Source organism: Sorex araneus, chromosome 6 (genome assembly GCF_027595985.1).
Source record: "Sorex araneus isolate mSorAra2 chromosome 6, mSorAra2.pri, whole genome shotgun sequence".
Taxonomy (NCBI): Eukaryota; Metazoa; Chordata; class Mammalia; order Eulipotyphla; family Soricidae; genus Sorex; species Sorex araneus.
The window spans coordinates 133,316,339-133,330,737 of record NC_073307.1 but is presented as its reverse complement, the minus strand read 5'-3'; the positions used below and the strand labels follow the sequence as shown (position 1 = coordinate 133,330,737).

Sequence of the window (14,399 nt, the reverse complement as noted above, 5' to 3'; positions counted from 1 at the left end):
CACGGGCCCCCGGCTGGGCAGTATGCATTTTTAAAAGCTGGAACATAATGCATTGTGAACACTTTAAAATTATCATGCTACACTTAAAGATATTTGGCTGCTTTATTTCAAGTTCAAATCAACATATGAATTTAAATTAGAATGTATGGCAATTCCTCCCTAATTTATTTTAACTCAGAGTTAAGTGCATTTCAGAATAGGCAAACCCATCAAATAATCATGCACAACAAAAAATTTGTGATTAGCAAAAGCAAAGTGTGTGTGCGGTATACTAACCAATTAGAAGAACTGTTCCAACAGCTAAACCTCCACCTGGAAATGAAACAAAACCATGAAAAAAATTAATCTACTTTTTCATATTATCTTTCTCATAAAAGTTAGGCATTATCAAGGACAAATCTTTGATAACTTTAAAATTACAGTTGAAAACAACATTTTAATTACCTTCGCAATATACTTCACTCAAGGTGCTATTATGAAATAATTATATATTATATGTAATTACATACTACACATTACAATTACTTTCATAATATACTGTACTATCCTCTCTCCTGTGATAGATCATGCAGCAGTCAACATAACTGCAGTTAAGCATTCCAACAAGGTTATGTTTAGCATTTGCTAGTATATTAACTCAATAGCTGAAATCTAAACGTGCACAGTAACTTATAATACTACAGAAGTACAACATCGGGCTGGGGGAATTATTATAACAAATTCTACTTTAATGTTTATTCTCAAATTTTAAAAGCCTTAGAGAAAAATACTGGTAGTTAAAACATTGTTTTTTCATTGTAAATAATATACACAAAGTCTGGATATGTTTTAAATATATTTAGAATTTAAAATGAACAATTTTTTTGCTATTGCAAAGTGTATCACAAAATATTTTCAGTATTATCAGATGTTTTCTAGTATTTAAATTTGTTTAACTTAGCTTAAATTGAAATGCTTTTTAATATTTGAAAAAGTTTATTATGATCATGAATATGTAAGTTATTCATGTCTTAAAAATCAAGTTTTACTGATGATCTATAAAGCATTTCTATTAGTTTTTGTAATGAATGTTTCATATTGTAACATATTCACTTAAAATATAAAATAAGGGGCCTAGCCTGAGCCATAATATAGTGAGAAGGGTGTTTGCCTTGCACGCAGCCTACCCAGGTTCAATTCCCAGCATCCCATATAGTCCCCCAAGCACTGCCAGGAGTAATTCCTGAGTACAGAGTCAGAAGTAATCCCTGAACATCACTGGGTGTGACCCAAAAAGTAAAAATAAATAAAATAAATAAAAATTAGGGGACCGAGGAAAAGTTTAGAAGGTAAGCTGATTTCTTTGTATGCAACAGACTTAGGTTGAATCCCCAGAATCGCATATGGTTTCCCCAAGAATCACAAGGAGTCATTCATGGGTGCAAAGGCAGAATAAGTCCTGAGCAGAGTTGAGTGTGACCCAGAAACAAACAAGCAAATATTATACATAAGTTTATGAAAAAATAAAATGTATTTGAAACAAGCAATAAAAAAAACCTACTTAAAACTAGAGGGCAATTTTTAAGAATGTGAAAAGCTCTTAAGCATAAGTAACTTAGGTTTCAAAGAATTTAAATTTGGTAACATATGCACACAGAGTACTTTCAACAGTTGGTGACTATATTACAAATTTCCAACTAATTAGAAAAAACAACCTTCCACATTAAATGGTTAAAATTAAATGGTTAGAATCAAAAACATATGTATATTTTAAATCTCATATTTAGATATTCTCTTTTTTCCATCATTTAAAATCATACCAGACAATATAGGATAACTTCAAATTGTCACTCAAACTAAAAAAAAGAACAGAAACAAATGTATATATGAGGGTAATACCTATAAATAAAGTGGAACTTTTCTTTGGGATGAAGAGCAGTTTTTGTTACATACAGACGAAAACAAGCCTTTTATTTTTTGGTTTTGGGGCCACATTCAGTGGTTTTCAGGACTTATTCCTGGCTGTCCTCAGGGATTTCTTCTAGTGTTCAGGGTACCACATATGGGGTTGGGGATTGAACCCGTCAGTGGTGTGGCAGGCAAGCTGTACTATCTCATGCTCTACTATCTCTTTGGGCCTGCAACTATCTTTTTAATCTCCTTTGAACATTCAAAAGTCACACTTTCCAATTCTTTACATCCCTTTTTACAATTTCATGCAAAAATACACGTATTACCAGGTTTGTATATACATACATATAAAGGACTTAAACACATAAGTAATTCTTTAGAACTTAGTTTTGATCCAAGTACTATAAAAAAAAAAGTTAGCTGCACCTATTTCTTAAAGGAAGATTTTTCTCTAATGTCCATTGAATCTACATTTATATACCTAAAATTAGGAATTAATATATAAAACCTCTAGTGAAATAAAATGAAAGATTTTTTGAGAATATTATTTATAGCAGGAAGGTCAGATCAAGGAATAGCTTCCCAAGCAAATGAAGTGTTATCTATCAGGTGTCTGGTCTAGAAGATCCTTAATAAGAGCTATCTCTTGTGTTCTGACAATCATTTTGATTAGAAAATATCACTATTCCTTAAAGTGGGGACACCATAGTAGTAATAATTGGTAAGAAGCCCACTATAACCACGAAAAAGTATTACATGAATTAGATTAAGAAGGTAGTTTTTTGAAAAAAAATTTGAACATCATACTGTTCCTGGTAATTTAGTAATACCACTCACAATTTTAAAGTATCACATATTTTAAAATTCTAATCTTTATAATTTGAGTGCTATGCAGAATGGGGGTATTTTAACGGCGAGTCAGATAAATTTATTCCTGTCAGAACTATTGTTAGAAAAAAAGCCTTCAGGGCTGAAGAGGTAGTTCGTATAGTGGGAAGGTACATGCCTTGCATGTGGCTGAACTGAGTTCAATCCCAGGCATCCAATATGATCCTGAGCACAGCCAGGAGTGATTCCTAAGTCAGAAATAAACCCTGAGCAACACCAGGGAAGACCTCACAATAAATCAGAAGCAAACCAAAAACCTTTTTTCATTTCTTAAATAAAAAACAAAATAATAAAAATACGCTAGACTCAAACTTAAATTGGTTTTAGTAAATATTGGTCATTTTCAAGATTTGTCATGGAGAAATAAAATGCCACTTTATTAACTACTTTAAAATCAAGGTATATCGGGGCTGGAGCGATAGCACAGCGGGTAGGGCATTTTTGCCTTGCACACGGCCAACCCGGGTTCAAATCCCAGCATCCCATATGGTCCCCTGAACACCGCCAGGAGTAATTCCTGAGTGTAGAACCAGGAGTAACCCCTGTGCATTGCAGGGTGTGCAACCCCTGTGCTTTTTGGGTGTGACCCAAAAAGCAAAAAATAAATAAAAAAATAAATAAAATAAAATCAAGGTATATGTATATGAAGGTTTGGCAAGTACACACAGACATATATGAAGACACAGAACAGCAAAGTTCCTCTAACTTGATTTTAGGGCCACAATACTTAATATCTCTCCCAAATACCCTTACTTAAGGTATTTTTAATTATCACATGAGGTACTGAAGTTGCAGCTATATTTCATACTAGTGCCCTGAATACATTTGTACCCTTTCCCTGCCAAGAAATAAAAGGTGTAAGTAACAGTGATAGAATATCTTGACAGTAATATATTCAATGAAATCTAGCTTTTATATTTGAATTTGGAAACCATTAGTAGATTTAATTTAAAAGGTGAAGTATTTCACACAAATAGTTCCTAGTTCAAAAGAAATATTTCCCCCAGTAGTTCACCAAATTGTTTGATAGATGAGTAATGACAGAAGTAAACAATCTCACTTCTATGATAAAAGAGCAAGGAGCAATATGGTTTTGTATGTTGCCTCCTCTTCCCTTTAGTCATTCCTAAGAGACTTCATCAATATACTTGCTATGTTACTCATTAAATTCTTGGTTTTATTTCTACACCTTTCTTTCAAAAATGGTACTTACCTTTTTGAAAGATGAGGCTGGGGATCATTCCCCTTCTCCAGTGACAATCAAATCCTAAAATAACCTATACCTTGTATCCTAAAGAAATTCTGACACACCTTTTATCTTTTATGTATTATTTTGGAAATGTTTATAGTAAGAGAGATGAAACATTTATCCAAACAAGCCCCTTTCATTCTCTAGTAGGTGTGTTATTTCCATACATTGCAAAGCACATATCTTGGGAAGGCAGATCTCTGCTTTGGGAAAGGTAAGAACTTGAAATTTTTTAATGTAGTCAACAAGGGAGATATTTCTCAATTTCTAACAATAAAATTATATTGTCAAAGACAAAAACTGATTATTATATCATGTTTTAAAGATAGGCTTCAAATTTATGATAGGTCTTAGAGAAACAGTAGAAATATATCATCAAATGACTAACATTCATTAAGCCTCCATGTTGTCTTTCAAATGTACCTTGTATCTATGCCTAAAAGTACATGAGGTGAGTGGCAGAAATAAATGGTCAATAAATAGTTATATAGTAATCACAGAATTTATTTAGGCAACAATCATATCAATTTAAAAATCATGATGTTATAACACCTACCACTGTTATATTTTGTCACAATATGACACAAACTGAGTCAATATTGTTTTAGAGTAACAATATAATCTGATGTGTTTATACTCCCATACACTAATATATGTAAACAATTGTGGGCAAATGTTTCAATTTCAACTAGTGCTTTAAGGAACAGCAAGAGGTTTACTGCACAGGGCAATACAAAATAGAAAATAAAAATATTAAGATTCCATTAAAAAGTTAGAAACTAAGATACTCTGTATTTAAGTACATTTGTATTTAAATTTATTATTCCAAACGTAGGAACGAACTCCTGTGACCTTTGATATTTAACTGCATAGATGCAAAATATATCCCCCAAAATCTGAAGATTCACATTTATTTAAAAAAATTGAATACTATATTTTTAGAAACAAGGAAACCAAGCAAAATATATCCCCCAAAATCTGAAGATTCACATTTATTTTAAAAAAATTGAATACTATATTTTTAGAAACAAGGAAACCAAGCAAAATATATCCCCCAAAATCTGAAGATTCACATTTATTTAAAAAAGATTGAATACTATATTTTTAGAAACAAGGAAACCAAGCTAAATTTACAGTTTAATTTTATATCTTTGTATTAACATATGAGGAAGTTGCTCTAGTTTACTGTTTGGTGGATCCTACAGGTCACTATAGGATATATAAATCATTAGCCTCAGTTTAGAAAAATAGTAAAACCATCTAATAAGAGGTTTCAAAAATCTAACATTGGAGCAAGGTACAAAGCCCTGAATTGGGACCAAGAGATTAGTTCGAACTCTTTCACTCTTAATTTCTTCTGACTCTTAATTTCTGAATGTTTCAGAGCTCAGGTATCTATCTCCAATTTACATGTTTCATAATATCTTGTCCAGGTTTTTTTCTTGTTAAGTGTTAGGTACACTTTGCTATAATGAGGAACTCTGAGATACACCGTCATATGTGAGCCATTTCCAGGAGGAGTTTCATAGTTAGATTCAGTGGATGATGATACATATCTCCATTTAGTTGTAGCACTGTAGCACTGTCTCAGTTGTTCATCAATTTGCTGTAGCGGGCATCAGTAACGTCTCCATTGTTAGACTTGTTGTTACTGTTTTTGGCATATCAAATACACCACGAGTAGCTTGCCAGGCTCTGCCATTTGGGTGGGTTACTTTTAGTAATTTGCGGGCTCTTTGAGAGGGATGGAGGAATCGAACGTGGATCTGCCAAGTGTAAGGCAAACAGCCCCTACCTGCTGTGCTATCGCTCCAGCCCACTCATTAAATTAAAGCACAAAAAGGATGGAACAACATCCAAGCTTAAAATTCATATATAGGATGATGTCACCAATGGCTCAGAAGGAGAAATAAATGAGATACATATTTGCTAACTAGATGTTCTGAATCAATTCTCTATATTGCAGCATAAAATTATGAAGTGAACAGACTTGACAGAAATAAGTGAAAGTACTTAAATTTATGTAGAAACGCCCAGGATCCAGTTAGGACTGAGATAAGAGAGGCCGAAGCCATATCCTGCTTCTCAAAGATTTTTAGTCTTGTCAGTTTTTCTTGTACTAAATCTACCTGAATATCTGAAAAATTTCTCTTGCAGGTTAAAAAAAAAAACAACCGAAAAAAAAAATGTCAAGTGAAATACAAGGAATGGCATCGGTAACCACTTACGAAAGTGTACACGAGTTAACAGACACATACCACAGTCTCTGAAAAAACTTTGAAATAGAAACATAAATCAGTTTTAATGAAGAAATCAACTTATATATAAGCTTTATTTACACAATCGCTCTGTTCTACTAACAACATGCACAGTCAGGCTTCTTATTAAAAATCCCAGAGATTGTACACGACAAGCCTGAAAATTTGTGACACTCTGAATTAATTTTAAACATACCACCTGTAATGTAACTCTGGGGAGCAAGTGCTCTGTACAAATGTTAACAACAACAACAACAACAACAAAACAACAACGAACATACACAAATATTTAACGCAGATATGGATGTGTATGTCATTATCAACAATTGGCTTGCATTACATGGGATCAGGAACTAACATCGGTTCTTTTAAGGCCAATATGATTTGTTGCAAAGATTCAGAATCAAGGATGTAACCAGCCTGGCGGTGCCTGAAGGGAAGTTACTCATTGCAGCAGTTTCTCATAAGCGCGCCTCAGACCAGACAGTGATACAAAGTTTTGTAGGTTAGTTCAGACCGTTCTCAAGAGACCCAAGAGGGGATCCTGGATCAAGGCTACTAAACGAGATGTTAAACGTGAATGGTTTTTCCTTTCAGCAAGACGCATTTTAGAGAGGGGTGGGGGGAAGCATGTAAGGGAGGGCAGAAAGTGGCAAGATGAAAAGCAGGTTTAATACACAGCGTTTACAGTTCTTCATGCAACCTTTCCGCCCTTCCATCTCCATCAAACGTGGACGCTTCTTTCCACCCTCGAGATGATGGAGAGCACAGGGGCAGAGAGGGAGTGGGGCTGGGGTTAGGGTGGCTCCCCGATAGGGTCCCTCCCTACGTTTTCCCAAGGCTGAGCCCAGATCTCAGGAGTTCTGAACCGACCTAAGAGCTGGTCCAGGGCTGGGAGCCCGGTTGATACCAGCAGCTGTCCATTCCGCACCGACGGTCTCGTGCCCGCGATGGACACCAGTCGGGAGCCGCCACTGTCGGCGCCGCCAGCTCGAGGACCTTTCCTCTGGAAACTGGTCACGTTGCTCTTGCTGGCTGTCGCCGAAACGGAACCCGCAGTCCCGGTGCCGGCGCCGCAGGTCTCCACTGCCGCCATCTTGGCACTGATGGTGTTGACCCAATAGGAACTCTGGGAACTAAAGCCGCGGGCCTGTCAGAGCCAGTCCCAAGCCCCCGCCCCCTTGGCCCCGCCTGGCGGCGCTCTCAGCCAATAGGACTAAGGTGTCCTTTCCAAGTCCACCAATCGCAAAGTGGATTGCTGAAAAGTGCGCTCTACGTAAGGAGAGCGGACTTGTGCGGAGGCCAGGTGAGAGAGGCCCACCTGTGTCGTGGGGGAGTTGTCCTGGGTGCTTTGGTCGCGAGGTGGGTACTGTCATTCGGCTGTCTTCTCTGGGTGGGCGCTTTCATTCCTGCGGGGCTAAAGGAGAGGGTGGTGGCACGCCCTTATCAAGCTTAAGTTACCTCAGGAACCTTGCACCTGTCTCCGCAGGAAAGTCAAGAGGGAAGACAGGCGGTGCCCCTTTCCCCTCACCTCTTTATTATTTCAGAGAGGAAAATTCGCCTTCCTCCTCCGCCTGAGGTCTTTTAGAAGTGGTTGTGGGACATCGAGGAACGTGCTAAACTCTGACCTTTACCTTTCTGAGTTGCTTTCTGGGTGTCTGGGGTTAGCGCGTTAGGACCCGTGGTTGGAGAGTTGGATGGAGACTTTAGATCCCAAACCCGTGGGCTCTTAGACAGTTTCGTTTTCCCCTGTCCAAACAGAAAACGACAAAAAGCTACTTCTTTAACATGTTCCCCCGGAGAAGCTTTTGTTAATTTTAATTAGTGTTTCTGGAAGTCTTGGAGTGTCTTCCATAAGTGGTGTGAATGACAAGTGTTACTCTGACAACCTTGTTCACACATTTAATTGTCGTCTGGTATTAAGGCAGCTGCAAATAACAGAAAAAAAAGTTTCTCTCCCCACTCTTACCTGAAAAGAATGAGGTGTGTATGCCCTTTCTTTTTCTCAAGCTTTGTGAACTCTGAATTGAAAGCTTTCTTATTAGAGTATGAATTTAGTATGTGTAAAAAAAAAAAACCCATGTCATTTAGAGTCGTGCCTTGTATTTTAAAATTTTTACAATGCCGAGCTGGAGGTGGTGGTTAGTAACTGGTTTTAGACTCATTCGTGATTGACAAGTGTCGAAACTAAAGATGACTCCCATATCATACCTGCACTGCTGAGTTATTATTGATTTTGAAAATGATCTGTGTGATACTTTGAAAAATACATCCAGGATTCATTAAAATCCTTGCCACTGAAGTCTTCAAAACTCAGTGATCTGTTAGAACGTTTTGGCTTGGTTCTGTTTGATAAGCAAAAATTAGTATTGTTTAATAGTGGTGGGCTTCCCAATTTGGGGAACGTTTTTTTTTTTTTAAAATTTTGCAAAAAATGGAAACTTTTCATCCCAAATAACCCCAAGTACTTGAATTTCCAGTATGTGTATTGAATAAAAATGTGAAAATGAGTGAATTATTAAATAAATAGAGGAGAGCAAGTGTTGAAAGGATGCTTAGATGTGGAGCTGTTAGTGATTTAATTAATAGTAGCAATTGTTTATTAGGGAATACTAAATCCTAGGGAATGTGCTAAATGCTCAGGTTAGAGGAGGGAACTTTTTTTTTCCCTGTTGTTGTTGAGTTTAGAAGGATATGTGATGGTAAAGGATATGTCCCTGAGGAGGAATTAGCCTGAGTTTTGAAGGATATGTGATGGTAAAGACTTTCTGGGGAGTTGTAGAGGGTCAGAGTAATAAAGGGTGGTAAAGTCCTACAAGAAAATTCTAGTTGAAAAGACTGCTTCTTCAATAGGCCCACTTTGTTATTTCTGGGCTACTAATTCTTATGTTTTAGACAGAAAGCTAGGGAAGTGGAGACTGTAGAAGTTAGTCAAAGTTCTGATGGTCATATTTTATGACATTTTGTGTTAGCATGTGTGAGAAAAAAAGGTGGATTGACTGTGTGATTGAGGTAAATAGAAGGGATTGAATTAGGAATACAATTGTTATCATCAAGGAAGTTGACAGAAAAATCTTAAGATGACTGTTTTCTGCCTTGACCAGCTCTGTGGGTGGTAGAAAATAGAGTATGAGGAGTGCCTGGAGAGATATATAGCCTCATCTTACATAGGTAGGGCGCTTACCTTGCTTGCAGCCTACCCAGGTTCGATCCTAGGTACCACAAATGGTCCTGTGAGAGCCCAGCAAGGACCAAAACTAAACCCTGAGAGCTGCTGGGTGTGGCTTAGGAACAGCAGAATAGAATAGTTAAAGTCTTGGTTGGTGGTCTTCTGAAAGAAGAGAGTCTAAAATGAAATTGTTTAAATTTCTGAAATGAAATAGGTTCTGTGCTCTAACACCTCTTCCTCCTGGCTAGAATGTATGTGCTGCATCATATACTTATTAGAAGATCCAGTGTCAGGAACACCAACACCATAAAATCCTGGTAAGGGTGGCTTGCAACAGGAACCAACAGGAACCTTCTGTCGTTTAGCCAAAGGAGTGAAAAATTCATCCCTGTAAATCGTTCACATTGGTGTTTATAGTTCAAGGTGTCCTTCAGTAGGAAAATGGTTAAATAGCCTGGTGTTTTCAGACAGTGTTGCTAAAAATTCAGACAGTGCTAAAGCGAAAAGAGCTATCGAGCCAAGAAAAGACATGGAAGAACATTAAATGCAAATTTCTAAGTGAAAGAAGCCAATTTGCAAAGTTTATGTGCTGATTCCAAGGATATTATCTGTAGAAGGCAAAACTGTGGAGACACTAAAAAGATTGGTGATTACTAGAATGGGTGGAGAAAAAGAGGAGAGAATTTTAGTGAAAATAGTCTGTATGATTTTATAATGATGGGTATGTGTCTCATTATACTTCCTTCTAACCCTGTAGAACATATAATTACAAAAGTCTATCCTAAGATAAACTATGAACTTTATGAATCTATGAAGGTTTATCCTTGGTTAAAAAAAAATGTGCTGTTCCAAGTCATGTTGATTATTGTGAAGGCTATATTTGGATGGGGTCCGGAATGTATGGGTAATTTCTGTACCTTCCTTTCAATGTTGTTGTTTCACTAGAAATTCTCTAAAATAATAAAATATTTTAGAAATACTGAACTTGGTTTGAAAACAAAACCATTATTTCTATAAAATCTCACTTTGAGGGTTTTAGAAAGCTGGTTCAGTTTGAACCCACATTATGTGACTTTTTTCACAAGGTTTTCATCAAGTTAGTATTTTGAGATGTCATCAGGTACAGCTGAAAAATAGCTGCAACCTATTTTATGTTGATCAGGCCATGGTACACAACTAGCATCACATGACACAAGTGTTACCCTTTTTGTTGATCTTTCTTTCAATGGCCTCTTAGAGACCAGTAGTTCATTTTACCCTTGTGTCTGTGCAGGTAAATTATAAAACATATCACCAAGTCATTATAAAGTCTGATGCTGTTTCATTGGCATGATTGAATAAATGAATGCGAAGGTCATGTCTCATACTTCCACAAAGTGAATTCCTGGATCCCTCAAAATCTATATGCTTCCTGTTGAATATGATACTAATGTTGGTGGGCCCCACGGGTGACTTCCGTAAAGCAGGGAGGAGAAAGACGTCACTTTCTCCCCAGCCGCTTCTACCACCTGGAACCCAGAGTTATTGGGTTCTTGTCTTCACTCGCGGAAAAGAATTTCAGGAGTAGACAAGCAGTGAAGTAACAGATTTTATTTAGAGGTTTTGGAGGGAAGGAGGAAGGGATAAGTGGAAAAGAAAAAACAGTAGGAGTAATGCGCTCAAGAGAAAATGCGGGCTTCTCTAAGGGTGGAGGATGCTCTACACACATCCTGGACACGAAAGCATGAAAGCACACATCTCAAGGGGGGAGATGCGGGCGACACATGTGCTCGGGCACCACATGTGCTCGGCCACGTGGGCACAAGCAGCAAATGTGCTCAGGCAGCATATGCGCCCACTTCCTTTGTTGAAGGTGTCTTTTATAGGGTCTCTTCAACCTGCCCCCACGTGGGGGGGTTCTTCCCAGGTAAAAGTCCATTGCTAAGGAGGTTACCAGGGAGGCTGGGTCTTCTTTAGGCTGGATCACATTTTAATCAGATTAAGGGAGAGGTGATAGAATTCAAGGAACTTCATGGGGAGGGGTCCAACCTCCTCAGGATCTGCTGAAGGTCTTATCAGGTCTGTTTTCTGTATCCACAGGGTGGGTCAGTCTCAGGATTCTCCTTCCCAGAGACTTTGTTAAATCTGTTTCATTGCCAAGGGCCTTTCCCTATCTACCTGCCTACATCAATACCAAAAGGAAATCACAGTCATGATGTTCACACCACTAATTCATTTTGCCTGTTTTGTAAGTGCCCTTTTTAGTTGTACTGCTTATCAGGGTTCCTGTCACTGAACAGGGGTAACACTTGCAGGCCATGGTGTGCACACATCTTTCTGTGAAGCTCACCAGGGTTACACTTCTTTGTTGTGGTGCTCTCTCCTACCTGATTAGGTTGGAAATTGCTTGCAGGAACTGGGATGGCAAACAGCAGAGCTGCCAGGCTGAAAGAACTGAGATGACAAGATTGTGGTCAACACATGCGGGAGTCCCAGCCATTGAACTAAGACCTGACAGTTGCAAGGCAGGTGTTCTAAGCTAAGCCACTACTCTTTTTTTAAAAAAAAAATATTTATTTTAAAATAAAGATATATACATACCTCTCGGAGAGCCCAGCAAGCTACCGAGAGTATCCTGCCCGCACGGCAGAGCCTGGCAAGCTACTCATGATGTATTTGATATGCCAAAAACAGTAAGGATAGGTCTCATTCCCTTGACCCTGAAAAAGCCTCCAGTCGTTGGGAAAGATGGGTAAGGAGAGGCTGCTAAAATCTCAGTGCTAAGTGTAATAGAGATGTTACTGGTGCCCGGTCCAGTAAATCCACAAACAACGGGATGACAGTGATACAATTTATTTATTTTATTGAATCATCCTGTGTAAAAAACTAAGGCACACGGTCGGCGTGTGAACTCGTGGGCTCTCCAGGCGGCTCTGTCTCACCGCCCTGGAACCGCTGTGTGTGCTGTCGATCAAGGGCAAGCGACCAAAGGAAGAAGGCCAAACTGGTTGCTCTATCAGTTTATTTCATTCTCTCTCTCTGCTTCTCTCCTGGCTCGATCTGTGGATCTCGCCCCCCAACCCACTCTTACAGCCTAGTTAAATTTCCCCAGCATGAGGGGGCTGGGGTGTACACATAGGTGTGGTCACCATCAATAATAGGGTTGAGGTTCCTTTCCCTCAGGGGATGCTTCTCCTAGGACTGACTCCCTTTCAGCAGGAGGATCCACCCAAGGGTGGAGTCCATGAGTGTGTTTCTCCTCTCCTCAGCCAGCAAACATATAAGAATTCATAATATTAATCATTTTGTATGGACACAATAAGAAATGCATTAAAGCTTATAGAATTGCTCTCCAGGGGTCATCTCGATCTCAGACTACAGTGCTCAGGCCAGATTAGTCTTTCCTATCCCTAGCAGGGTCCTAGTCTCATAAATACTATTGGATCATGACAGCATTTGTCTATGATCAAGCTCTTAACTTACAGCTAAGAATTAAGCACTTTGGCCAGGCCCATCTCGATGCCAGGGTAGCACATAACTCACCGCTTGCCCTGGATCCATCCTGTCCCTCATTGGGACCCTGCTTTTGGGGTGCTAGGAACTGAGGGCAACTGAGGCTTAAGTGGAGAAAGCAGATGCCCGGGAGGGAATAATATTCGAAGTCAATTAAGCCCCAAGTTACAAAAACATAATATTGTCTTCTTGTGTCTATACAAAAAAGACATTGCTTTAAAGTAAATTATTCAAAAGGCATAAAGAGGGAGAAAGGCAATGTTAATACTATTCAGTGTCCTAGGAAGGTCTGACCTTAAAAATTACCAGAGTCAGATTAAGGGAAAGCCATGGATTAACAGTTTTGGGGAAGAGAGTATAGAGAAGTGATTATAGCTAAACAAAGGGATGGGAGAGATTTGGGAATACCTTGATGGGTGAGACTGGGGTAAGCCTAAACTCCGGGAAAAACCGGGACAAGCTACTCATGGCAAGGGGGGAGAGGACAAAGTAATGTCATCCTACAATCCTGAGCTACAGTTACAAAACTTTCATGTTTAAGTTTCAGTTATACAATGATCAAATACCTGTCCCTTCACCAGTATACATTTTTGGTGGTATTCCTCCCTCCCACCCCTCCCTTTCAAACCCTTCCTCTGCCTTTATGGCAGACAATTTTCCTCTTAGTCTCTCTCTAGTTATGGGTGTTATGGTTTACAATACATACAGTGGGAGGCCATCATGTTTGGTCCTTTATCTACTTTCAGCACAGATCTGCCACTAAACTCATCCCAGGCTTCCTGACATTTTGTTTTCATCATAATTTTTTTCTGAATATTTTTTTACTTTTTAATTTGATAATTTGATTTTAACTTTGACTCTTGGATTTTTAGGGTGCCTTTTTTTTTTTTTTGGGGGAGACATCTCCCAAGAAGTACTCAGGAGATCCAGGGGTCTCTCTAGGTGATTCTGAGCCAACCACGCTGATGTTTCAGTTTAAGGGCAGAAGAATGTGGTACTGTTCAGTTGTGCCAGAAATTTATTACTTGGGCCACTCTGGGGGCACTTGGGGACCTCCAGAGTAACACATGGTGGTAAATGGAAAATTCCAGGGCTGAATGCAGCAGTGCTCAGGGGACCATTGAATTGAGATGGGCTGAACACAGAAAATGGACCTTAAATCCTGTACCATTTTTTAAAATTGTTTCAAGGGTGCTAAACAAGCTATTTTTAATGGTAAGCACTAAAATCTTCAGAATTTTTAGTAATAAAAGACAAAGAAATTCTGGAACTAGAGTGGCCCGGAATTGGTATATCTTTTCTTCGCTAGTTCATCTTTATATTGCCTAAATAGGAAATTCAATAGCTATTAACTGATACATAATCCTTGGAATAAGAGGGAAAGATCAGATGTTTAAAACCATTCTATGAAGCTTCTTAGTATCACATCTGCTGACTTTTCTTAAAAATCTAC

The 14,399-nt window shown here is 38.5% G+C and overlaps 2 protein-coding genes across 3 annotated transcripts in view; one reads left to right on the top strand and one right to left on the bottom strand.

The window, feature by feature from the left end:
* ELP4 (elongator acetyltransferase complex subunit 4) overlaps positions 1-7,395 on the bottom strand; it is a 202,147-nt gene extending 194,752 nt beyond the window's left edge. Inside the window, exons 1-2 of the mRNA XM_004607869.3 lie at positions 7,159-7,395; positions 277-312 (exon numbers count right to left, since the gene is read on the bottom strand). Of these exons, the coding sequence (XP_004607926.2) occupies positions 277-312; positions 7,159-7,381 (259 nt within the window). The 5' untranslated portion in view covers positions 7,382-7,395. The remainder of the gene's footprint in view (positions 1-276; positions 313-7,158) is intronic.
* Positions 7,396-7,544: 149 nt separating this feature from the next.
* IMMP1L (inner mitochondrial membrane peptidase subunit 1) overlaps positions 7,545-14,399 on the top strand; it is a 76,517-nt gene continuing 69,662 nt past the window's right edge. The window contains exon 1 of one of the 2 annotated variants that reach the window (XM_055142559.1): positions 7,545-7,647. The gene's annotated coding sequence lies outside the window, so the exon portion shown is untranslated. The remainder of the gene's footprint in view (positions 7,648-14,399) is intronic. The other variant, XM_055142560.1, reaches the window with a different exon arrangement.